We start from the raw sequence: 25,048 nt of genomic DNA, 5'->3' as shown, positions 1-25,048 counted from the left end.
GCGACTTTCAGAAAGGCCCTCAAGACTTGGATTTTTGCTCTCCCTGAATGGCAGTGCAAAAATCTAGTCTAATTACCTTCCGCTTGTTTCATCATCAGGATCTGATTCTTCTCTATAGCGCAAAGATGCTCCCTGGAGTGCAACCTGCGCTTTATAAAAACCCCATTACATTACATTACATTACATGGGAGATGTTTTCATGTGGACGTCAGATGTTCGATCGTCTGACTTTGAATCCTTCTTGCTGCCTGGCCTTTGGTCTACAGCTCTCACAGGAGTGGACACAACTTGTTGCCCCCCCATCCCCAGTGCAGAAGCACTTTAAAAGTATTTACACTGTTTTAAAGCTGTTTCTAGACCATCACATTGTACATAAGTGGGAGCATTTGATAAATTCATTTTGCATGAGCAAATCTGCTTTGTTAGATGCATGAAGTGTTACTAACTCTGCCACACGTAAAGCACTGACATGTCACACATAACCCACATTAAAAACATGCAAAATTCACAGGTAAGCAAACTGAAGACTTGGCATCTATAGCCTCACATTGTGATGGTTACTGCTTTGCTGTCATTTGACGGCCCTCATTTTTTCCCGTTGGCCAAGATAGTTTATATCTGAAAATGGAAATGCTTGACATATTGGCTGACCTACCATTTCGCAAGACTTTTCTTGAGAGTCTCCCTTCAAGGGTTGGTCGCTCCTGTGACGTTTCATTCGGTACATCGAGAGGTCTAGGATTCGGACACTGCACTGCTGTCAGATAACAGAACAAAATAGTGAGGCACTGCAATTGTTAAAAAACATTTTTGTCTTCAAAATGAATACAAATGGACTCTACGGCCCACACTTTTGGCCCAATGCCTTTACTCTATTTGCATATTCTTGGAAATCTATTTATAGATTGGAATTTCAATATATGGGAATAAATAAAAAAATTTAAAAATAAGAATGGCCCTTGATCATTTTTCTCTCACACATGTTCATTCTATTAAGTTTCTTCTTTTTTGTTGCTCCATCATCCTTCCAGCGCTTCTCTCATCTCTTGCTCTGATTTAGACTCGTATTTTGTTGCTCCCTCTTTCCCCTCTCATCTTTGCAGTTTTTATGTTTTCGCTCTAGTTTTACATGGTCTCTTTCAGTCTACTGCTTTCACCCTTGATCTATTATTCCCTCCTTTTTCAAACCCTCTTGATCTATTGTTCCCTCCTTTTTCAAACCCTCTTGATCTATTGTTCCCTCCTTTTTCAAACCCTCTTGATCTATTGTTCCCTCCTTTTTCAAACCCTCTTGATCTATTGTTCCTTCCTATTTCAAACCCTCCAGATCTATTGTTACCTCCTTTTTCAAACCCTCTTGATCTATTGTTCCCTCCTTTTTCAAACCCTCTTGATCTATTGTTCCCTCCTATTTCAACTCCATCTACCCTCTATACTCTTCCTCTTGCCTTTTCTTTTTTTTTCTTTAAACACGCCCACATGTTGGTGCCTCTCGGTTCCCATCCCCCCACCTTTTCTCAAAATTTGTCCCGCCTTTCTTCAGTGCACTTGTACTTCCTGCAAGTGCTTCCTTTGATACGCCTCGCCTTTTCTTTCTCTCTCTGATCTTCCTGTTGCCTTAACGTTGAGTCTGCTTCATCCCCCTTCAGTTGTACTCAGTGACCCTCACTCCACAGTTCTCAGTTGGGCTTAGACAGACTGTCATTCAGACTGGATTCTGCTTGCACCATCTGCAGTAGTCTGGCCCTTGCTACAGTGTAAAAAGAGCTGTGGATGTAAAAAGTGTAAAACAAAAAGTGTAAACGGGTGAATATGAAAACCTCTATATCTTGGAAAGGTTCCATGCCAAAACATCGCTGGAGCCCTGCAAGTAAAACCCACTAGGGGAAGCAAAGTGCACCCGTCCTCTCTCTTAATAGTTCATCAGCAATAGTTGCCACTGCCTCTAATATGGGCAATGCGGACATTCACTTACGAAAGTCTATTTGACAATAAGGCATACACCTACATTTGTTGGCTAAGGGAATTTCTGGCCTTCATGTGAACAGGACACAATACTCCTTCAGCAGGCTACAGAGGATACATGCTGCTCTTGTAAAGCACACTTGCACCCCAAAGGGTTTCTTGGCGCTGGTTGCCTATCAGAATACATTTGAATAAGAGCGGCAAGATAATCTAGCGCTTCGTACGGCGGCATGATTACACAGTTTCCTGAAACTAAAAAATGGAAGGTCTTGCCTCATCTGCTCTCCATTTTAAAGAGGGCACCTAAAGGTGAATAGAATATGATACGCTCACTTTGACTTGATACTCAGTATGTTGTAAACTCCCTCAACAATGCTGGATGTTGTCGTGGATGATAAAACAGGCTTAGTCCATGGAGTAAACATGACTTTTGCTGAAATAGATAACAGAGTGGCCAATAAAAATCTGTGAGCTTCAGTCAACAGACATGCAACAGAGTTCTGAACCATTTGCAGGTGAGACAGAGAGCATTTCCATGGACCATCCTTAAATCAACTAGGGCTGTGTGGGCCTTGACACAGACAGTCAAGAAAGGACAGGGTAAGATTTTTCCGAACGGTTTGAAGTGAAACAAAAATACCAGAGGATGATTCGAGATTTATGAGCTGAGGCGGCGGGGGGGGGGGTTGGGGGGGGGGAGTGGGGGAGGGTCAATGAAACAAGAGAATCAACTCTGTTCCCCAAGTTTCTGGCCACTTCCACAGGTTGAGGACAGGTTTAGATTCAGGAGGCCATTGGGCCTTACCTCTAAGGCTTCCTCACCCCCACCATCACCGCTGTATTATCTGAACAATATTTAAAACATTGGCTACCCATCCAGGGTACAGCAATGCCTTTCTTAGAAACCAGTGCAAATACTAGGGCCGTGAGAAAGGCCCATCATCTCGGTAGGCTCTCAGCAGGGTTGACATCCGGCTAGTTTTAAACCGGCATGACTGGTATTTTAGTGTCCTTACTGCTACAGAATTCGTTTTTTTAAATCACTAGCGTTGATATTTTTCAGCTCATCAGTACTTACTTCAAATGGTAAATGTTAGAAGAAAACACTTTAAAGTATGTTCTTGTGCTTCCTTAATGACCCCTGACTGATAATTAAAGAAAAAAAGAAAAACTGTATTAAAAATGAAAATAAAAAACTTTAAATAAAGGTCTACTCAAGTAACATGTCCGAGCCTTTGAAGAGCCTTAAACTATGAACATCCGCTCAGCAGTTAAAGTATGGCTGCCAAATTATTTTAATTTATGCCATCAATTCCTTTTGCAATCAATTTGTAAAAGGGTCTGTCCTTCTTATCAATGACCTCTTGGATAATTCACTTGTTCTCAGACAAGATACCTTTCTAATACCTTGTGTAATTGTTTTAATCCTGTTGTAATTTTTTGATCATTTGCTGATCAGCGATACACTCATTTCTTACGCACATCACTTAGTTTCATCCCAGTTTCAATATCAAGCTATGCTGGCGAGGTGCTGCTTTTGCTACAAGCCTTCTGCTCAGATCTCCTAGCATTGTAACTAAGAGGTAGGGCAGCTCCGAGGAACTTTTAATGAGGTAATATGCGCCATGTGCAGAAAAGCATTCTCCCCAGCTTTCTGTAGATCACTTCCAACTTCAATAAGCTGCAGAACCGTAAAAGCTTTTTATGATTCCACTAGACGCGAGTTGTTCTGTCTATAACCAAATCATGTTGCTGTTTAGTAAAATGTAAAGGCACATGCACATGTGTATGCTCTCGGAAGAACAACACACAAACCTAGAAATATCCCCAGTTTATAACAAGTACAGTCAGGCAGAAAATATGATCTGGCCATACATCAGGAGGGCCAGCCGTTCCAGTCCCTCCTCCACTTGTACTCCCCCTGAAAACATAATGTGAAGAACGTCTCTTAAGGCCACATTCTTTTTTTTAAACTTTATTTTCAGTTTATACACCATAAACAATAACACACAACTGGCATCAAATCAGTGTATGCAAGCAGATCGACAACCTTTATTAGCGGCACTTAGGACTACAGGCGGCATCAGTGAGGGAACGGACTCATGGGGAAAGGAAACAATAACATACAATTAAAGCACCGTGAGGAAGGAACCAGGCATGGCACTGATTCGGGCGGTGAACATCACTGGGGCCGACCCTCTCGCTCCCCGTCCCACCCAGACCCAACGGGCATATCCAACCCACTGCCCTCACTGTCAGTTGTGCCCTGTGGGGAGGGCTCCTTTTCTGCCAGCCCAGACGCGCACACAACGCACCAGGCCATTAAGTCGTCCTGCAGCTTCTGATCCCTCCGAGTGAGTTGCATGTGGGTTTCCTTGGCCAGGGACCACTCTCAGACAAGTGGGTACCTCCGGGGCCCTCTGCCCCATCCAAGTTATCGCCACCCTGCACCTGGCTAGTACCAACATTAATTGTAGGAATTTATACGAGAGTTTCTTTTTCTTGGGTTTCCGGACTAATGCAAGCAGACAATGCAGGGGTTCAAGTGCCATCCGAAGGCCTGTAGCTGCAACTATTCGCTCCACCACCCCCACCCCCACCCCCACCCAGAATTGCCTGATCAAAGGGCAGTCCCATGCTAAGTGTAGGAAGTCCGCTTTTTCAGCGTCACATCCAGGGCATCCATCTCCCCTATCCCCAGAGATACGTTTCAGGGATACCGTGGTTAGGTAGGTGCGGTGTAAAAAATTGAAGTGCGTCAGTTTAAACCTTGCGTTGCATGAAACCGTGCGTGTGAGGGAGCCTATGCGTGCCCATTGTCTCTGTTCCAGCGGAGTGTCGAGATCCGCCTCCCAGGCAACCCGGGATGGTGGCACCAGGGGGGTTGAATCCTGTTTTATGGCCTTGTACAGGAGAGAAATCAGTGTATGCCCCTTGCTGCAGGAAAGGAGGATATCCAAGGTGTGGGTCAGTGGTGGAGCGTCTGGGTACTGGGGTCAGGTGAGCTTCACCACATCCAGGAGTCCCCGGTAGTGTAGGAATTGTCCCCGTCCAAGGCCAAAGGTTTTCCGCCTGCTCGTAGGTACAGAAGGTCTCGTTAGGGTAAAGGTCAGCCAGAACTTCGCAACCACCCTCCCTCCAAGATTGAAAGGACATATATTGCCCCATGTCGATGAAGGGGGCCAGTATCCAGATCGGGAGCTCCCTGTGAAAGGGTGCCCTTCGTAAGACCTTCTCAACAAACCGCTGCCATATACTGGCCGTGTGCCGCACAACATAAGGAAGGGACGTGTCCGCACCCCCCCCTACCCTGCATCAGGGAGACCTGTAGCGTCTGGATGTCTACCCTACCAGAGAGGAGACATGTCTCCCAATTGTCTGTGTCTGTAAACCAATGGGTCACATGCTGTAACTGGGCCGCGTAATAATATAGGTCGAAGCATGGAGCTTCAAGGCCCCCCTCCTCGTAGCTGCGGACAACGGTGTGACGAGCTACCCTACTGCGTCGGCCCGTCCATAACAGGGACGTGAGTAACGTATTGAGAGTGCTGAAAACTTGTGGTGGGAGCGGACATAGTGAGTTCTGAAGGACATATAACGTCCTAGGGAGCATTACCATCGTGGCGACGGCCAGCCGTCCCATCAACGAGAGTGGTAGAGAATTCCAAAAAGACACTGACTGCTGGAAGGACGTGATTATGCGATCCACATTCCGGGCTAGCGCCTGCGTGTCCGTCAGAGCCCCCTGTATTCCAAGGTAACGGAACCCTTCCCGTTCCCAGCGCAGCCCGAGATCTGGTAGGTCTCCCAAGGGCACCGAATCCAGCCCCGCCAGTGGAAAGATAAGGGACTTACTGCAGTTAAATCGTAATCCAGAAACCTCCCCAAACCGGTCTAAGTGTTGCAGCAGTATCGGCAGTGCGTCCCGGGGACAGGCCAAATGGAACAAGGCATCGTCCGCATAGAGAGGGAGAAAGTTGCACGTGTCCCCCACCCTGATACCCCACTGTTCCATATCTGTCCGAACCCGGACAGCGAAGGGCTCTATGGCTAGGGCAAATAGTAACGGCGAGAGAGGACACCCTTGGTGTGTACCCCGTCCCAACCGCCACTCCTCGTACCGTGCGCCCCCAAGTTTCACCCTGGCACGGGGGGCCGTATACAAGATGCGAATCCAGCGACAAAAATTGGGACCTAGCCCCACAGCACGGAGGACCTCGAGGAGATAACCCCAATCGACTATGTCGAACGCCTTGGCGAGGTCAATAGACACCAACACCATTTGCTCCTCCCGATCACGCACCTCATGTAGAATGTGATTCAACCGCCGCAAATTCATAGCCGTGTTGCGCCCCGGTATGAAACCGCACTGGTCCTCGTGGACAAAGTGAGTCATGTACGGCGCTAAGCGTGAGGCCAGGAGCTTGCACAAGATCTTAACTTCCGTGTTGATCATCGTGATCGGTCGATACGATGAAGGCTCGTGGGCATCCCCACCCGGCTTCAGGATCATGCATATTTCCCCCAGCGTCATGCACGGTGGGAGAGTCCCGCACTCAAATGCCTCAAGATAAACCTGCAATAGGAGTCGGGGAAGTGTACCCTCGAATGTCTGATAAAACTCAGGAGGGAATCCGTCACTACCCGGGGACTTGGCTCTTGGTAGGCTTTACAGGGCGGAGCGTAGCTCGCCCACGTTAGAGCTTCGTCCAGGTCCTCCTGCGCCAACTTGGGGGAAGACCGCAGGGTCAGTTCCCGAAGGTAAGGGAGATAAGACGCCTCGGAAACGGTGGGGTCTGCGGCATACACCCACTGGAGATGAGACTTAAAGACCCGCAGCAGTCCCACTTCAGAGTGGACCAAGCCACCCGTAGTCTCCTGTAGGGCCACAATCCCTTCCAGGGCTCTTTCCCGTCGAAGAATCCACGCCAAAAGTCAACCCGATTTATCCCCTTCCCTATGGAGACGTTGCCTGTATTGTGCGAGGGTATATTTATCGAGTCTATCCAGAATATCATGGATGCGTGTCCGAGTGTCATGTTCCCCCTCCCTCGCCATAGTGTCAGGGGCCTCAGGTCTGTAGCTCCAAGAGGCGGCTTTCCGCCTCCTGCAGCTCTCGTTGGAGCCGCTTCCGAACCCCGTAGGTGAGACTCATGCACGCCCCTCTCACCACCGCCTTTAGGGCGTCCCATTTCATGGCAAGTGAGAGATCCCTCTCACCCCAGTTAAGGTCAACGTAGTCCGTTGTGGCAGTTTCTAGGTGATACTTCCCCACCTGGTCCTCAAGAATCTCTGTTGGTAACTTCCAAGTCCGTGGGTGACACAACGGGGCCCCCCAATTCCCCACACACGCCACAGGGGAGTGATCAGAGAGGGATAATGCCTGATGGGTTACCTCAAGGGACATGGTGGCCTCTGGATTTGCGAGTAAGACCCTGTCCAAGCGACTATGTGTATTGTGAGTGGAGGAAAAAACAGGTGTATACCTTCTGAGTCGGGTGTCTCTGGCACCAGACATCCTGGGCTCCTATATTCCCCATGACCTCCCGGAGTTTTGCTGTCATTCCTGGTTTCGTGCCAGCACGGGGTGGGAACCTGTCAAGAATGGGGTCTAGGACACAATTAAAGTCTCCCAACCAAAGTAGCGGTACCTCCAGCTCAGAGACCAGGACCTCCTGCAGGGACTGAAAAAAGTCTGGGTCATCTGTGTTCGGTGCATAGGTGTTCAGTATGGCGACATCCCTACCATCCAGTTTAGCTCTAAGGAGCAGGTACCTCCCATGGATGTCAGTTTCCACATATTGGATGACAAACGGGACACCGGGGGCCACTCAGACTAGGACCCCCCTGGCATATGTGGAGAACGAAGAGTGGAAAACCTGTCCCCGCCATATTTTCCCCAATTTCTGAGCCCCTTCGTCCGTGAGGTGAGTTTCTTGGAGGCATGCTATCGAGACCTTATGCCTGTGAAGGGAGGACTGGATCCTATATCTCTTGGTGCATGTACCCAGCCCTCTCACGTTCCAGCTCAGAAATGTATTCCCCATGTGAGGTGAAGTGACCGGTCTTGTCGTATTCCTCGCCCGTGTAGCAACCACGATCCCGTGCCCGAAATGCAATACATACGATGCCTAGAAAAAACAAACAACCCCCCCCTAAGAACACCCTCCCCCCCCACGAGCAATTTACTGACAACAACAAAACATGCAGCAATGCCCTTCCCATGCTGGTGCCAGGACGTGCACAGCCAGCCGATGAGCCCAAACGGGCTGAACTACCCAACAGGTGGAGAAGAGAACCCCCTTCCCCAAGTCCAGCTCCCGACACATGCCAGCCGCCCCAAGTCATTATGCAGAGTCTCGGCCCGTCTGAGTAAGTGTCCGGGGAACTCCCAAGGAAGAGCAACCGGCAACCCCCACTAATGGTGACAACCAGTGTTCCCAGCAACGTGCGCGCGCGCACGTCTGTTCCTCAGAGCGCGCAGTGCTGCTTGTGGCGCGTGCACCCACAGCACATCCCGTGAGATCATTCGCGCCTCCACTTAACGCGAGCGGCGCGAAAAATGATACTTTCCTGGTTGCTTTCGCTCCTGCACTTGCTGTATTGCCTCCTTCAAGAAGCATGGCTAGGGGCTGTTGGTGGGCCTTTGAAAATATTTGTTAATTGCACCACCGTAATACGCTGCAATTAACAAATATTTTCACAATGGCCCACAATCAGCCCGCAGCCGTGCTCCTTTAAGAGAAGAAATGCAGCAAGTCCAAAAGCACAACGTGTGCTTTACACGTAGTTTATTTGGACTTGATGCATTTTTCTTAATGGAGCACGACTGCGGACTGATTGTGGGCCATTGTGAAAATATTTATGTTAATTGCAGCGCATTACGGTGCTGCAATTAACACATTTTCACAATGGCCCACAATCAGCCCGCTAATAGGGTACTGGGTAAATTACATGGCCCAGATTTGTAAAGAGATAACTCTAGCTGTCACTGCTAATCTGGCTCTAGGAGGGTTGCCCGCTTTGGCCATCCCATGGGTAAGCTTTTAACCTTGAATGGAAACTTTCTTTGCACACTTTAAATAAGCACAGTTTTGGTTGCTAGCTTTCAGCATCACACCGATAGGCAGCCCAAAAATATGCGTTGTTCCTTATTCGATTAGGTTATCACCGTATTCATCTGTATACAGTCCCTATAATCAATCTCAGTGCTGTAGAGGTACTCTTAATCATCGATTGATTCTGCGCAGTGAAGAACAGGCATTGGAATTTGACCTGGTGCATGCCATGTTGTAGTTTGAGGGAGATAAAGCAATGTCTTCCGAACAGGGTTTCTGGAGAGTGGAACACTTTATTGGGCCACAATGAACGGTCTATGCTCAGATCGTTTCACCGGCCTTTAACTCTTGTATTCGCTGGGAGGTAGCTGATACGACAAGCAGCTGAGGTAAAATGCGGTGATTCATGGTGGTTATGAAACAGACATTTAAGGACACACCATATACCAGAAATGTCCTTATCAGTGCAGCGCTACACAGGGCAGGTCTGGCATATTGAGGCGGTGTTTTAATTCACACCCAGAAAGCTCACGCCCCCTACCCCCCCTAAGCTGCTCCTGTTGTTGTGCGCTCGTGATAGTTTAATATAGGAGGTGCCTTACGAAATCAGTGAACCTTTTCACCCCACCCCCGCCTGCACTGGAAAAATAAAGCCTGTGTCTTTTCCACTTTAGAGAAGTGCGCACAGCATATACAGTATACAAAATGGTCTACAAAGTACCCCGTATTCATATTAAATAGTATATGGAAACGCAGCGGGAAGTTTCGTTTTGTACAAAAAACGTTTGCCTCTTCTACCATTCTGGTATCTTCTTGTGCTGTGGGATTTCTCTTAATATTTTGACAAGCCATCATTCAGTTATTCCTCTGTCATTTTTCATTCTCCATTCCCTCTTAGGTTTGCCCCTCTGTGATCCAATTCCGTTTTAATGCTGGCCCTCACATCTCTGCGTTAATGTGTCATGCCAGCATCTCACAACATGTTGCTTTCTGTAATTCTCTCACGCACCGGCCCTTTCCTATATCTGATGGCCTGCCTTTCTTGTGGTGGCTTTGAATTTATTACCTGTTTCATGCCTGTTTCCTGTACTCCATCTTTGTGCCTTAGCTTTCTTGTAGCTCTCACTTGCCTAGTAGGCAGGCTTCTCTTTCAAATACTTGGACTTTGCCCCTCGAGCCCACTCGGGCCTGTACCACCCCTCGTATGCCAGATCTTCTGCAAACTTACTTGCCTGGCTGGGCCTTGGTCTTCTCATGTCTGGGCCTCTTCCCTCTCCCATTTCTTGTCTTTAATGTGCATGCGAGTCTTTTTCATTGCCCGTGTGAGGCTTTTGCACCTCTGGAATGTCTGTACAACTTTCGGTCTGCCCATCGTACAACTTTCGGTCTGCCCGGCACAGCGTCCGCCCATCCCATGTTTTTTTCGGTCAATGCCTCATTTGGAATGCCTAGTGCTCTTTTCTATGGACATGCCTTGACCTCCATGTTGCTAGACGCTTCTGCCTGTGTACGTTGGCGTGCGGGGTGCACTGTCGCTTTGGCATGCCATTGGCTCTGCTCTCTCATATGCTGTGGCTCATTAGTCAAGTGTGGATTTTGATCCTCTGGCATGCCTTGGTTACTTTTGTCCGGTCCACTGCAGTATATACACTCTCCAGGCTCTTTCCTTGTGCCATGCCCTGGACTCTGTGCTCCTGGTAGGCGCCGGCCATGCACACATGGCTTACCCTGAACTTGAAGAGGGATGAAATAAGTGGGGGCATCTAAAAGTGGCCCATCTAATCAATGGCATGGCTTATACACGTAAACAACATTTCTGTGGTTATCATAGTGTGCCACCCAACCAGTATTTTGTAGCCGCTCTGAGCTTTCTGTTATTGCATCCAGATATCCATGACTACAACTGACATACACCTAAAACCAGCCAAGACTTCTGGCTGGGTCAGTGGTAATTTGATGTTTAAGATAAACTAGTAATAGCAATTATTTTGTTCTCAATAATTAATATAGGAAATATTTCAATCCTGAAATTGTGAGACTGAATTAAACATTACTGAGGACTGTCGAAGGGGTAGTGGACTGTTCTGTTCACTGTGTGTTGGCGGTGTATGCCCTTTTTCCACTGCATCTCCTTCATCTGCATATCTTACTCCTCATCTATTTCCTCTTCACCACCCTCTTTTCACTCTTTACTAAAGGCACATCCTCACATCATCTTCACTTCACCACCCCAAACATAACGCACCCACTCTCCTGGAAACACTGCAATTTCTTTTACTTTCAACATGTGCAATATTTTAACAACTGTATACCTTCATCACACACATTTGGACTGAATCACAGTTGCAACTAAAATATGTGACCATTGTCTGTGTGCCCTGCAGAGAGGCCAAGGATTGGATGACCACGCATTCTGAACACCTGTTTAACCCACTGACAAGCACCGTCAAAACAAGCACAGCATTCAGCCTCCAATCCAGACTTATCAATTGTTGCCCATTATGAGCACATGGAGAGCTCCGTTCAAAGTATGCACTATAGAAGAGTAATCAGCTACACTGAAAAAATACTAAAAACACCCTGGAATTAGCTAGCACTCTTACGGAATGCAAGATGAAGTAAAATACATAATATAAAACAAGCATTGGCATAGCCAATAGGTCTAGCCTTTGGAACCTTACAAGTATTTAGTTATGCAGTACAATATCCTTGGTGCAACATCAACTGTTGCATGGCTACACACTTATAAGGTCCCAAAGGCGAGACCTATTGGCTCTGCCAATGCTTGTCTCTAGGGCAGCTGTGCCCCCGCGGTGGGCATTTCTTTTCACTGCCCGGTGGTTTCTGGGAGCTGTAGTTCTAGGTCGCCTCATTAGTACTCGCTTTGGAGACTTAGTTGGTGATGCTTTGGATGTAGAAACATAGAATAGAGGGGACAGTAGAGAAACTCGTAAGAGGCGTGAACGTAAAGGGACACGTTAACATGTTATGGCTGGGGAGCTGGACAATGGGCATTGGAGGGGAATGGGCTCAGTGGTATGTAGGGAAAGACGCAAGGTACCTCGGAGAGAAAGAAAAGTGTACCGTGGGGAGGGAGCCAGCCAAAAGGAGGACAGGGGTGACCCTTAACGGAAGCACTGAAAGAGTATAGCAGGTGGGTTAAGATGATCATGAGGATGAAACTTAAGAAGTGATTATAAAAGACGAGGTAACAGGTGGAGCAGTGTTGAATGCAGGCATCTGAAAAAATGGATGTCAGCAAGAAAGTTGAGTTACGAGAAAGTGGAGATTTGAGCATAAAGCCCTAGTGGCCTTAGTGGGGATGGCGAGCGGATTGTGTTAAGCGTTTGACACTGGGATGAGGACGGGGGCGCAAAGTGGAGGATAAATAAATGAGTGACAAGGGGAGAGGTAGACTTAACAGGGGCATTAAAGACAGTATAGGATTTGGAGAGTGGAGAGAGAGTTCTGAAGAGGAATTGGTAAGGAAGTGAGGTGAGGGTGTATGGAGGAGGTTTGGTGGACAGAAGTGAGGAGGACGGTAGATAACCACAGCGAGAGTTACTTGGCTTCCACAAAAATGAGCATTTGCAAGATTGTAAGAACCCTTCCTTATAAAGCCAAACTCAAAGTTAAAAGGGAGGGGGTTTTCTGACGTGTCACTTGACGGGGGTGCATAATGCTGCCACCATAGACGAAGGATGGCAGGATGTTCCTCCCAGTACGTACTATCAAGGGAGCAAGCATCAATTACTAGAGAGACATTAGTCTAAGTTATGTTATTGATCTCTGGGTATGACGCTTCCTTCCAGTCTCTTGCTGTGGAGCTTCAACATGTGGGCTGTTAGCAACAGGATAGGAGAGAGGCTTGTAATAGCATTCACACGTTTAGGGCCTCATTGTGTGTGTTCCACTATTTTAACTGGTAATGCCGCACCTGGCAAACACTGATGGTAGGAAGCCATGGGCTTCTCAGTTACAGCCCTACAAGAGTTACCATGAAATAATTATTTTTGTGTCTGTTTGCCAAGACCGTTTGTTTTTAATACTATGTATATTTTGCACAACAAGATAGATAATATATTAAGTTGTAGGGGTCTCATTAATGCGGCCCTCTTCATCCATTCAAATTTCATATTCCACTATATTAATTCACCACTAATCTTTTATGGGTTCCAGAGTAGTGTGCTACTCGCCAATAAAGCGTTTCAACACCCCATCAGGGTTACAAGCGCTATATAAATGCAAACCTTTTTCCCTTTCAACCCCTCCCCAACCCTTCTCAATCCAAATAACTGACTAACATATCCACCACTCAAACTACTTTCATATTTCACTATACTAATTCAACGCTAATCCTTATGGGTGCCAGAGTAGCGTGCTACTCACCAAAAAAAGCACTTCAAAACCCCATCAGGGGTATCAGGCGCTATATATATATAAACCTCTTTCCCTCTTCTATACCACCGCCTACCATTCTCTAGCCAAATAACTGAATAACATATCCACCACTCAAATTACTGGCACTGTGGAAGGAGGACGGTTGCCCCGATTTCCTAACAAATATTAGCGTAGCTTTGCTGTGGTTGCAGATGCTCTGTACTGCACGGTCTCATTTCGAACATGACACAACCCAATCCACCCCCTCCAAGACTGGCCGTAGCAGGCATCGTGCATTTGCCTGTGAGGCTAGAAGGGTGGAGGTCAGTTTTGGAGCAGTGGGGACCAGTTTTGTTACTGGGGGCAGTTTTGCAGCAATCCTGCAATATGGGCCCTCACTAACAAAAGCACCAGTTGTGGGGACCGGTTTTAAGCAGTAGTGCTTGACACTTGCCCACCCCCCCCCCCTCCACCCCACCCCTGGTGGGTGGGAGCCGATGAGGCAAAATTGCCAGGGCTACTTTGGGTTCCCAGTCCGGCCCTGCCTGCCCCATCAAACATGCCTCCTCACTTCCAGGACTTAGGTTATTTATCTGCACATTCAAGCAGGAACCCCAGTGTCAGAACCCCTGTTGCTACCCCCACACACGCGGTCGGATACTTGGCGCACATTGCCGTGGCTGGAGCGCACAGAGACCTCACACTGCCGCACACAGAGGAAAAAAATTAGAGGGAACATTGGTGACAACGGCAGTCCAAGCACCACAGGCAAGGCCCCCAAAGCCCAGCGAGGGAAAAAAAGAGATCGCCAGGCGTCTAAGTATCGGCCCCCCACCCCAGCAGTGGGAAATAAAAAACAAAGGATATCAACTTCAAGGCAGGACCGAGGAGGTTGTAGGCGAGTCCATGACGGTTTCAGGAACCGTATCAGTGGTTGGCTGGAGAGTTTCCGGTACCAGTTCCTCGTCTGGAGGAGCTGTCACAGAGAGTGTGGGGGGGTCGTCAGCCTCTGAAGACTCCAGGTGGAGGGCGCCGTCGTCTCCCACCGTGATTCGCTGTCTCTCCCCCTGGGCGGCATCCGCTGATCGATTCCTTCGCCTGTTACCTCGTCTCCTCGGCGGTCTGGACCCCCATGTACTCTGGGCCCCCCATACGTTCACCCTGCGAGAGGGCATCTCCCCTAATTTCAAGCCACTCCCATACCTTGTCCGGGGTGTCAAAGAAATGCGCCTTTCCTTGGGATAGGACCTTATGTTTGGCAGGGTAGAGTAACATGTACTGCATGCTGAGGTCCCCGAGCTTCTGCTTGACGGCAAGAAAGGATTTCCTCTGCTCCTGCACCCACCTTTTCGCTCGCCGCTTTCAGGATACCGTCTCTATCCCGATAATTCAGGATTTTAGCGATAAGGGCCATCGGAGGAGCACCCGGCTGTGGCGGTGAGACCCTGCAATTGGACGATATCCCCCTCCGCAGTAGAGACTCTATCCGCTACTTTCCTCAGATCCACCCACAACAGGTTTACATCAATGGAGACTGTCTTTATTTGTTTCTCCAGGGCGGTGCGGGACCCCTGTATTGCCTGCAGGAGCTCTGCCCGAGAGGGCTCGTCGGCCGCATCACTCTCCCCATCCAGACCCGTCTGACGCGTGATTCGCTGCGAGGGGAGGCGTTGTATGGTATATTGCGCTATGGTGTTGGGTTGAGAGGCGCGGGGCAGCCTGTACTTACCCATCATGTTGGCTTGTGAGGATCACTCCGGGGTCTGCAGGGGCTGCCCAGTTCAGAAGCGTCCCAGGTCCACTCCCCACAATATGTCTGCCCCGCTGGCGAACCAGAGGAAGTACTGCAGGAGTCCCACGGGGGAAGAGCCCCGGCCCGACCACAGCTTGCCGCCTTCACTCCCCTCCGTCTTCATTCACCACAGTATAGGGGAGAACACATTCTCCCTGGTACACGTGGCGGCGCTCCCACCAGGAAACCCCTGATCACGGACGTAGCCTTCTCTTGGGGGCAGTATCACTGACCCCGTCCCTCAGGTGCGCCTCCACTGTGCACCGAGAGCCACGCAACAATCCCCGGAGCCTCAGGGCAAAACAGGAGTCAGCACCCCTCGGGGAAGCACCCGATGACAGTGGTCACCTCCCCCGCATCAACCAAGTACTCAGGAGCAGCAACGGGAGACCGCCAGCTCCGGTCTACGCGTCTCACCCCCTTTGATGCAGGCTGCAACCCCGGCCTTGTGTAATTATGGCCCCGGGTTCCTGTCCGTCAGTCGGCCCGCCTCCAGACAGGGCGCTGCCACCATTCACTCTCCACCGCACCTCCGGAAGGATCCCAGGAGCAATCGAGGGAAGGATTGCCTGTTCCGGCCTTCAGATGTGTTATTGCTGGCCACTGGGCGCCTAGCGGCACCCCGCACAGTCCACCGTCCACCCGTGGGGGCCAGAGGTGATGTAGGAGGTTCAGCCCTCCGCGGGAGACCCCCGATGACAGTGGGTGCTGCCCCCGATGACAGTGGGTGCCTCCCCCACAACAGCAAGGTGCCCAGTTCAGTCCGCCGGGTGCGCGGTAGCCTAGATCTCCGGACCCCACTCGCGCAGATACAGGCCGTATCCCCGGCCTCGCGCAGCTCCGGCCCGCCAGTCTAATGGGCACAGAGTCGCGATGTCCGATCCCAGGCCGCCGACCAGGCCTGCTTCCCTACAGGGTGTTCCCCCCCCCCCCCCCGCTTGTAGGGACCCAGACACACCCTCAGGTCCGGTCCAAGCACTGTGAAAAGGATATTTGCAGGATTTATGCGGCTGGCTGGTCGGGAGCCGAAGGAGGTCACGTCCGGTCGGCCATACTGCTTGGCCACACCCCCTAAGGCCACATTCTTATCACGAAGTTCTAGATTAGGAAAACCCAAAGCAATTTCAAATTCAAAGCTGAATGCGTATTGGAAGTTCCCTCTCACGTTTAGAACTGAAATCTTGACTAAAAATTTGTGAAACAGTTCGCTGATCGAAGAACAAATTTACTTCCAAGTTTTTAGACAAATCAGCCACAGGGTTTTTATCATTATATTGCAGGAGTCCACAATTGCATGTGAGGTCCTCACCTCCTCACAGTCCGCCTCTGCTACCGGGAGGTGCACTTTAAATCTACCTCTTAGAGATGTAACAGCTGGTCAAGTTAAGCACATATATCCAATTTTACACGGATCTTCTAATGTGTTCACCTCTTGTAGTATAAAAATAAGAATTTTACACAGATTTTCCAGGATGTTTGAATTTGCTACGTGCCGTCCGAGACCAGCCACAGCCCTATACCACCAATGAAATTCTCAACAATTAAACTGTTTTTAAAAGAATGGCAAGGCGAAATCCCAGGTCCATCAAGGATGCTACTTGTGTTTCTGAGCAGACTTCACTGAACAAATCCCAAGTAAATGGAGGTCGAAGACAGACCCTGCACACTATACTGGTACGCGAGATGCTGGTGCAAGTACACTTGAACAGTGCGGGTCTAAAAACAGCACATCAGCACTGAAGGGGGACGTGGCAGAATGAGGCTCAAGTTGCTTGGTGTATGGGAAACACAGAGAATGAGCCATGCTGCAATGTAACCCACCCATAACCTGACTCAGGCCCAAAGGTGAGAGGGAAGTGGCCGACACTTGTCAGTGCACTATGCAAAGGGTGCCGATCTCAAGCCATATGGATGGCTGCGACTGGTGATATGCGAGACGGGAATCTAGGAGTCTCAACCATGGACGGTACAGGGCAGGCTTGGGATGGACAAGCACAGGGAGGATTGGATTCAGAGTCCAAAAGAACTGCTCTGAGGACGTAATGCAGCAGAGCTTCCCATGAAAAAGTAAGGAAAGGGAACTGGAAAATGTTTCACTCTGACCCCTTGTGACTCATTGGAGAAGTGTGCAGGTGGACCTGTGTGAAGGCCTGGATCATCACACCAAGGAGACGTAATTTCTAAGGACGAGTGGAGAGAGTGTGAGTAATAACCACCTGCTGGGAAGAAGGGTCCCGTAAAGGCGACTGGCTGCTCGTCTCATGCCTCACTACTAGAATGAGACTAATTTGAAACTTTTGCAAATAGTCACAGACAAAATCTAGGTTTAATGAAGCCCACATACTATCTCACTGTACTTGATGTTACTTCTAAATTGGACATTGCCATCATAGATCTGCTCGCTGCAGCTTCAAATGAGGCCTGCTCGCTGTCCTTGATCAGTCCTGGTGCTCGAGGACCTTAAATACCTCGTCTGCACTGGAAGAAGTGGAATCTGAAGCACATCACGTGGTCTGAAGGAGAAAACCAGCAGTGGAGCCTCATCTAGTCTCTGTGCTAAGCCTCGCGGGTCAAGGTATGCAAATGAGTAATTATGTTTGAACTGTTGCCATCACTCGCTACCACTGAAATCGGCTTAGGTCCTGATTTGGATAAAGCCCTGAACAGCAGTTCTTGCTCAATCTTTTAAGCCCATAGCCAGTTTATTGTAAAGGGAGGTAAACAAGCACCAAATCCATACATTGGGTGGCCATTAGCATATTCCATTCTATTCTGCATGTCCTTAGTTTGTACACTTGTCAATTTCTGATGTAAACCAAACCCGTCATGGCTCCTCATATATAGGAAGGGAAAACTAAGTGGGAGAAACTAGAATCCCACAAATTTTGAAAGAATCTCAAATCCAAGGAGATTTTAGGCGATCTTCAGTTTGTGAAACCTGCTTAACCCCTATCAGGTTTGTACTTCGGTTTTGGCATGGGCAGCTTGGGGGAAGTTAGCATTGTACAAACCTTTAAGTCCAGCAGGGTGCAAGTTCCTAAAAGGTGCTCTTGCGTTTATTTTTCATTCATAAAGCCCTATTGTGTAGGTAAGCCCCTGTAGAGCAGTGATTTATGTTTTTTTTTTACAATAGTCCTTTCTCTCACTTTGCTGCTGACACAACTCAGATAAGTGCTCTCTCACGTTACTCTGACATTGTAACCATATTGCTGCATTATTGGCTTCCATATCACTTTTTTGAGTGTACAGTTGACAGGGGTTATATTCCCCACCCTTGCATTTCTCCGGTGTGGAGCCGGAGCAGGCAATTAGGGCTATGTGTCAAGCGGAACAGAGGCTCCGGTCCTCTTTCCATTTCTGCCTTGGTGCATGTGTGTTTCCAATGCGCTGGAGTTAAACTATTACGCGACCGGCTCCCAGGAGTTGTAGCAGTACAGGCGCGTCAGTGGTTCTCTACTTTTTCCCTTACGCCTAATGGGGAGCTAATTCGCAGTAGGCTCTGCCACAGGGGTCAGGTGCCTTCCTCCACTTCTTTTTTGCCGGTTAAGGAGTTTATACACCCTCTGCACCTTCTGGGGCTACCCCCCACACTCTCCTTATACCTCATCATTCTGCTCCCATGGGCTTTTCAGGTGCTCTGCATCAATATGGCACACTATTATCAAGAGGATGACCCCAACCTTGCTGAACCTGGGGCGACTCTTGTGTTTCAAAATACTTTGCGCATCTTTGACCACACTCTGGATGCTTGGTCCTAGACCTTGAGGAAGCCTTTGATTCGCTGGAATGGGGCTCCTTATTTGACACACTACCCCGCGATGGACTGGGAGGCTGCTTCATCAGACTGAGTAAATTGCTCTACACTACACTGTTGGCCAGACTCATAAGAGCCTCGTATACCTCCGATGCTATCTCGATAGGCAGAGGCCCCCGGCAGGGATGCCTGCTATCCCCACTACCTATTTCTTTGGCTACAGCCACTTGCTATGGCAATCAGGGCCCCGGGCGGCGAATGGGCATTCCATTGGGAGGCAGAACTCACGCAATCTGTTTGTGCGCTGATCATCTCCTCCTCTATGTGATCGGAACCCACTGCCCTAGCCCAGATGGTCACTGAATGTGCTGCCACTTCTGGCTTGTGGGTTAACCAGGCCAAATCCTGCTTGTTCCCTTTTACGCCTTTGTACCCCAATCCCACATTTGCCCTTAGCGGGATCCCAGTATTGTGGCAACCCAGCATGTTTCACTTCCTGGAGGTCAGGATATACCATCAAGCAGCTGACTTATTGGACGGTAATCTTACCAGGGCGACAACTGCCCTCAAAACCAAAATGTCGGGGGCGTGGCTAAGATGACGACCTAGACGGACGCGAGACCTCGAGGCTCCCCGCACCGGACTCCTTCTCCTAACCAATTTGTGCATCATAGTCCCAAACTGTGCACAAAATTGGCCGTACGTAGGAGGAGTGGGGGAGCAGGGCTATGTCTGGGAGTAGCTTTGCACGCGCCGCAGCTCTGGGAGACCCCGATTCAGCCCCGAGCACGGAACCACGACATGGCGCACAGGCCGAGTGGACATTAGCAAGGCATCGGCCGGGCCCCCGTCATCAGAGATATCAGCACTCCTGTGGCAGCCTGCTGCCCACCAGCCCGACATCAGTGGGTGGGTGGCGGGGGAGTGAATCGGAGAGCCTGCCGAAGAGCATCCATCGCACACCGGAGGGCTGCTGAGCCCAGACGGGCGCCATCCTCCTTGAAGGCGCAACGGGAGACCCCCAGCACAAGACTCCAGACGTGTCATGCCTGAATCCACATAGGGCTCAGAGTCCAGCTGTCCCCGACGGAGCTCTGCACAGCCACGAGATCCGGACCCCGTCTGGTTGGAAGGTGAGGAGTCGGGAGACTGGTGACGGCCTGCGCCGGGGAACCAGCAGGATATACTGGAATCACGGGGGAAACTGGGTAAGCGCGGCCCTCCCCGATAGCATTCCCCCACGACAACGCTGCGCGGGCAAGATCATGAAAGCGAGGATGGCGCTTCATGGGGGGCGCTTTACATAGCGGCGATGGAGTCACACCTCAGGAGGGTCCAGTGACACCGGCGAGCAGGCATTGACAGGCAGAACTCTGGTGTGACCACAGGAGGAGCGGCTGGAGGGCCCCCGTAAGGGGGGGGACCAGAGGGTAGCGCCCACAACAACAGCGGTTAGACAACCCGCAACTGGCCCACAGCAGGAGGTGCAAGACGTGGGTCGTTTAAGCCAGGGGGCACCTGTAACAGCCCCTGGGTCTCTCCGGCACGGGGGTTGGGGAGCCCCTGGGGACCCGCTCAAGCACAGGTTACGGGCTGACACCCTCCCCAGAATGGCGCGCCCAGGGTCCTTGCGTTGGAGCCACGGCAGCACTGATAGCGCACAGACAGCGGGCTAGACCTGTTTCAGCACGGCCTGCCAGGGTGCAACAGGAGCAGGGTCACCGACGTTGATGCTGGTATTCAGGGGGCCATGAGTGGCTAGGTGGGGAGGGACACATACTGAACCCACTGCAGTACAAGTATCCGGTGATCCAGCCGGGACTTCCGGGCACCAACTAAAGGAGAGAGCCAGAACCAGGCGGCAAGAGCGCGCACCTGTAGCGGAACTGCATCCACCCGCCAGCCAACCCATTGAGGCGAAGTGCGCCCCAGGACGCTTACGGGTTCATCAAGTGTGGGCACACCTCTGGCACGAGTCAAAGCACAGTGGGAAACGCACGTATCTGAAAGGGGGGTGAGACCAGCAGTTGCTACAATCCGGGGCCTGCCGTATACTCTTCCCCGAGGCGCCGGCGAACATTGGGAACCGATCACCAGGGGACCCTACCAAGTCCACCACGCGCAAGAAAGGGGAGCGCTCACTGAAAGACATGCTTACCAAAGGTCCCAACTTGGGGGTCAGAGGTCACCACTCCCCCCTACTCCAACGCAGAACGCGGACCACGGGGAAGGGGAATTGCTGATCACTCTAGCGTTCTTGGAGACACTTTTTGACTCTCTCCGCGAGGACTTTCATACGCTTAAACAAGGAGAGGTGAGGGAGATACATCGCAAGGTGGACGGGCTGGGGGAGCGCATAGTCACCATCGAGGACAATGAGCACACCAGAAGCGAGGAGCTGGAACACCTGCAGCAGGAACTCATCCGTCTCAAGAACCAACAGGTGGACCTACAAGCGCATGCGGAAGACCTAGAGAACAGCTCGAGACACAATAATATCCGCGTCCGAGGAGTCCCATTGCGATCAGAGGGGGCAGATGTGATACGCTATCTGCAGGGCCTCTTTCGTGAGATCCTCGGTGAGGGCACGGACTTCGAGATCCGCATCGACAGAGCGCACCCAGTAGATCTGGCGAGACGCGCACCGGCTCCTCCTCCAGACATCCTGGCCTTCCTACCCGACTTCCCACTGAAGGAGCGTATCCTCCGGGAGGCCAGATCAAAACAACCGCTCCAGCATCAAGGACACTCAGTGGCGCTCTTCCAGGATCGGTCTCCCATCACTCTTCAAAAAAGGAAATTGTTCAAAGAAGTGACCTCCTTCTTAAGAGACAAAGGGATACCTTACGCTTGGGGTCTCCCATTCCGCTTGATCTTCAAATGGAACGGTGCGCTGCATCAAATGAGGTCTCTCAGAGAGACGTATGCTCTCCTGGGCATCGAACATCGGGAACCGGACGCCTCCCCAGCCCGATCTCAAAGATCGCAGAGAGCAGAATGGCAAAGAGTGGGCCGCAGATGTTCCCCCACAACAGACTTGAAACCGGACCACACCACCATGTCGCAGGAATGCGCATCGGCCCTAGACGCGGTGACCAGAGACACCTCCTCTCCTGAATGATTTGATCTGCAATTGGGGACACATGCGCATTGACTCACAGCTGGCTGGGGAGGAGGGGGCGGGAGGCCAGGGTTGCCGGGGTTCCACGCTTACACAGGTAAATTCACCACATGCCTGCAACACAAGATGGCGGGCATTGGACTATGATCTTTTGTTGGGTATGTTCAGTTGGGGTTAGGGGGGGGCAGTTGCGCTGGTCCGTTCGGAAAGGGGGAGGGACCGGTGTGCCATTTGGGGAGAGGATTCAAGTGACTGTTGGTCCTCAAGCAGGGAGTGTAACAGTGGCAGACATCCGTTGGCTCTGTTGCTTCACCTCACACTGATGCCATGGCGGGATCCACCCTGAAAGTTGTACCCTTAATTTAAAGGGGCTGAATAACCCCATCAAACGTAGAGCCATCCTTTCGTATCTGGAGAACTCGGGGGGCTCGATCTGTCTCCTACAAGAGACACACTTGCTGTCCAAAGACTGGCATAGAATGAAATCACGAGCCTTTCCCCAACAGCATTACTCCTCTACAACGGACAAGAAAGCGGGGGTCGCTATACTGGTTGCTAGACACTTACAGGGCATGGTGGGGGACAGGGTAGCAGAGATCAAGGGTAGACTATTAGCACACAAGGTGCACGTGGGGGGGGGGAACGACTATGGTTATATGGTCTCTCTATGTGCCTAATTCGGGCCAGGAAACCTTTCTCAAGGGCACATTGTCAGAACTTCTAAGATCTCAGGATAAGCATGTGCTCATGGGAGGGGACATTAACCTCGTTATGGATTCAGACTTGGATAGGTCAGGCCATCGCTCCGGCTCTGCAGGGGAAATTTCAACTGAGGGGAGGAGATGGTAGAGTCAGAGGGGACTGCTGGACCTGTGGCGGGAGGCCCACCCTAGGAGCATACACTACTCTTTTACTCCTATGTGCACTGCACATACGCCAGGTTAGACCACTTTATTGGTTCCTCAGAACTTAAAGCACAAGTGGACGAGGGGACATTGTCCCAGCAGCACTCTCCGACCACGATGCTGTGTTGGTGTCTCTCACGGTCCCTCACGCTAGAACATCTTGCGGGAGGTAGCGATTAAGAGAATCCTTACTACTTAGGAAGGGGGTGACCCAACAGATACATAAGTGCATTACGGACTATCTCACAACGGCAAACCCGACACACCTTTATCCGCGCTGTGGGGGGCCCTTAAAGCGCTGGTGAGAGGGGAACTGATAGCAATCTCGGCGGTAGAAACCAGAGAAAAGAAAGAAAAGAGGGAAACGCTCACAGCCAACGTTTTGGAACTCGAAAGGGTGCACAGTCGCACGGGCGCTCCCAGGATTTGGCGGCAATTAATGGTGGCCAGGGCACAACTCGCAAGCCTCGACATTGATCGAGCTGAGTATGCGGCCCTGCGGATGAAGCACACATCATGTAGGAAGTGACAAAACGGGGCGGCTCCTCGCGAGCAAACTCAGAGCCCGCATTCAACGCTCCAAAATCACCGCCCTCCATGACGCTCGGGGGAGAAGATGGAGAGTGATGAACAGATAGCAGAGGCTTTTAGGGATTTTTACACCTCTCTCTACAGCTAAGACCAGACCATAGATACAGACGGGGAGGCCTACCTCCGCCAAGAAGCGACCACAGCCATTAACGCCGCTGGAGCAGCAGCTCTAGATGCACCAATTAGGATCGAGGAGGTGATCAGAGCAATCTCCCGCCTTAAGCCCCTGAAGTCGCCAGGGCCTGATGGCTTCTCGGACGTTTTCTATAAGACCATCTGCCCTCTTTTAGCACCAATTTAAACCCGCCTCTTCAACTCCTTTCAGGGGCCCGGTTCGATACCCCTGGACATGCTAGCAGCAGACATAATTGTACTACTGAAGCCGGGGAAAGAGGTTACTCAGTGCGCCGCGTATAGAACAATCTCCCTACTCAACCTGGATCTAAAACTTTTCACAGGGGTTCTGGCGGACAGACTGGGTCCACGACTTCCTGGCATTATCGACCAGACCAATCTGGCTTCATCCCAAACCGACAATCCAGCGACAACACTAAACGCATCATGCACCTAATCAATAAGGCCCATTACAATGGGATGGATGCTACGCTTCTGTCGATCGACGCTGAAAAAAGTTTGACCGGGTCGACTGGGGGTTCCTCAACAAAACGCTGGCACGTTTGACATTAGGCGGGGCACGAGTGCCCTCTCTCGCCCCTCCTCTTCACGCTATCCCTAGAACCCCTAGCCCAGAGGATCCTGGATAACCCCGACATACTGGGCATTCCCTTTGGAGGGGAGCAATATACCATCAGGCTGTATGCAGAGGATATCCTGGCGGCTCTAGACACGCCAGAGAGGTCGGTGCCGGCCTTCCTGCGGGAGTTGGATACTTTCGGGAGGGTGTCTGGCTTCAAAATCAATACCGGGAAATCCATGCTCCTTCCCCTTGGGAGCAACGTCCCGATGTCACCAAACACATCCCCGGTGTACGGGGGGGGGGGGGGGGGGGGGGGGTCTCCGATCGTTCGCTTTGATCACATACCTGGGGATTGTTCTGACCCCGACTACAGAGCAGACAGTCTCCATGAACTATGCGAAACTCATATCTCAAATACATGGTGACTTGAGACGATGGCAGCAACATCCACGGTCGCTATTGGGCCGTGTCACGGCGATAAAGATGTCCATCCTCCCTAAAATATTATATGTTTTTCAAACCATACCAGTCGGGCCCCCCGCAGGAACGCGCAAGACGCCATACAACAATTTATATGGGCTGGAAAGAGGCCGCGAATGCGACGAGATCTCTCTCACCGGCTGCCAGAAGAGGGTGGGCTAGGGATTCCTAACATCCTGCAATACTTTCATGCAGCCCAGACAGAGCGATGGCGCAGACGGTCCTATGGAGAATACCTTTCCTGAGGCGTTCCGATAGGCCGACATATCTCACTCGCTCCCCAATTACCCGCACAGTGATGGGGG

General features: G+C 50.6%; 1 protein-coding gene across 5 annotated transcripts in view; it reads right to left on the bottom strand.

Moving 5' to 3' along the window:
* The window catches only part of LOC146813471 (uncharacterized), a 269,121-nt gene that overhangs the window by 215,557 nt on the left and 28,516 nt on the right, over nucleotides 1–25,048 (bottom strand). For 3 of the 5 annotated variants that reach the window (XM_085620247.1, XM_085620245.1, XM_085620244.1), the window contains exon 3: nucleotides 656–757. In XM_085620247.1, the coding sequence (XP_085476373.1) occupies nucleotides 656–757 (102 nt within the window). The remainder of the gene's footprint in view (nucleotides 1–655; nucleotides 758–25,048) is intronic. The other 2 variants (XM_085620246.1, XM_085620248.1) reach the window with 1 other exon arrangement.

Source organism: Triturus cristatus, chromosome 7 (genome assembly GCF_964204655.1).
Source record: "Triturus cristatus chromosome 7, aTriCri1.1, whole genome shotgun sequence".
Classification (NCBI taxonomy): Eukaryota; Metazoa; Chordata; class Amphibia; order Caudata; family Salamandridae; genus Triturus; species Triturus cristatus.
This window is presented reverse-complemented; position numbering and strand designations above follow the sequence as displayed.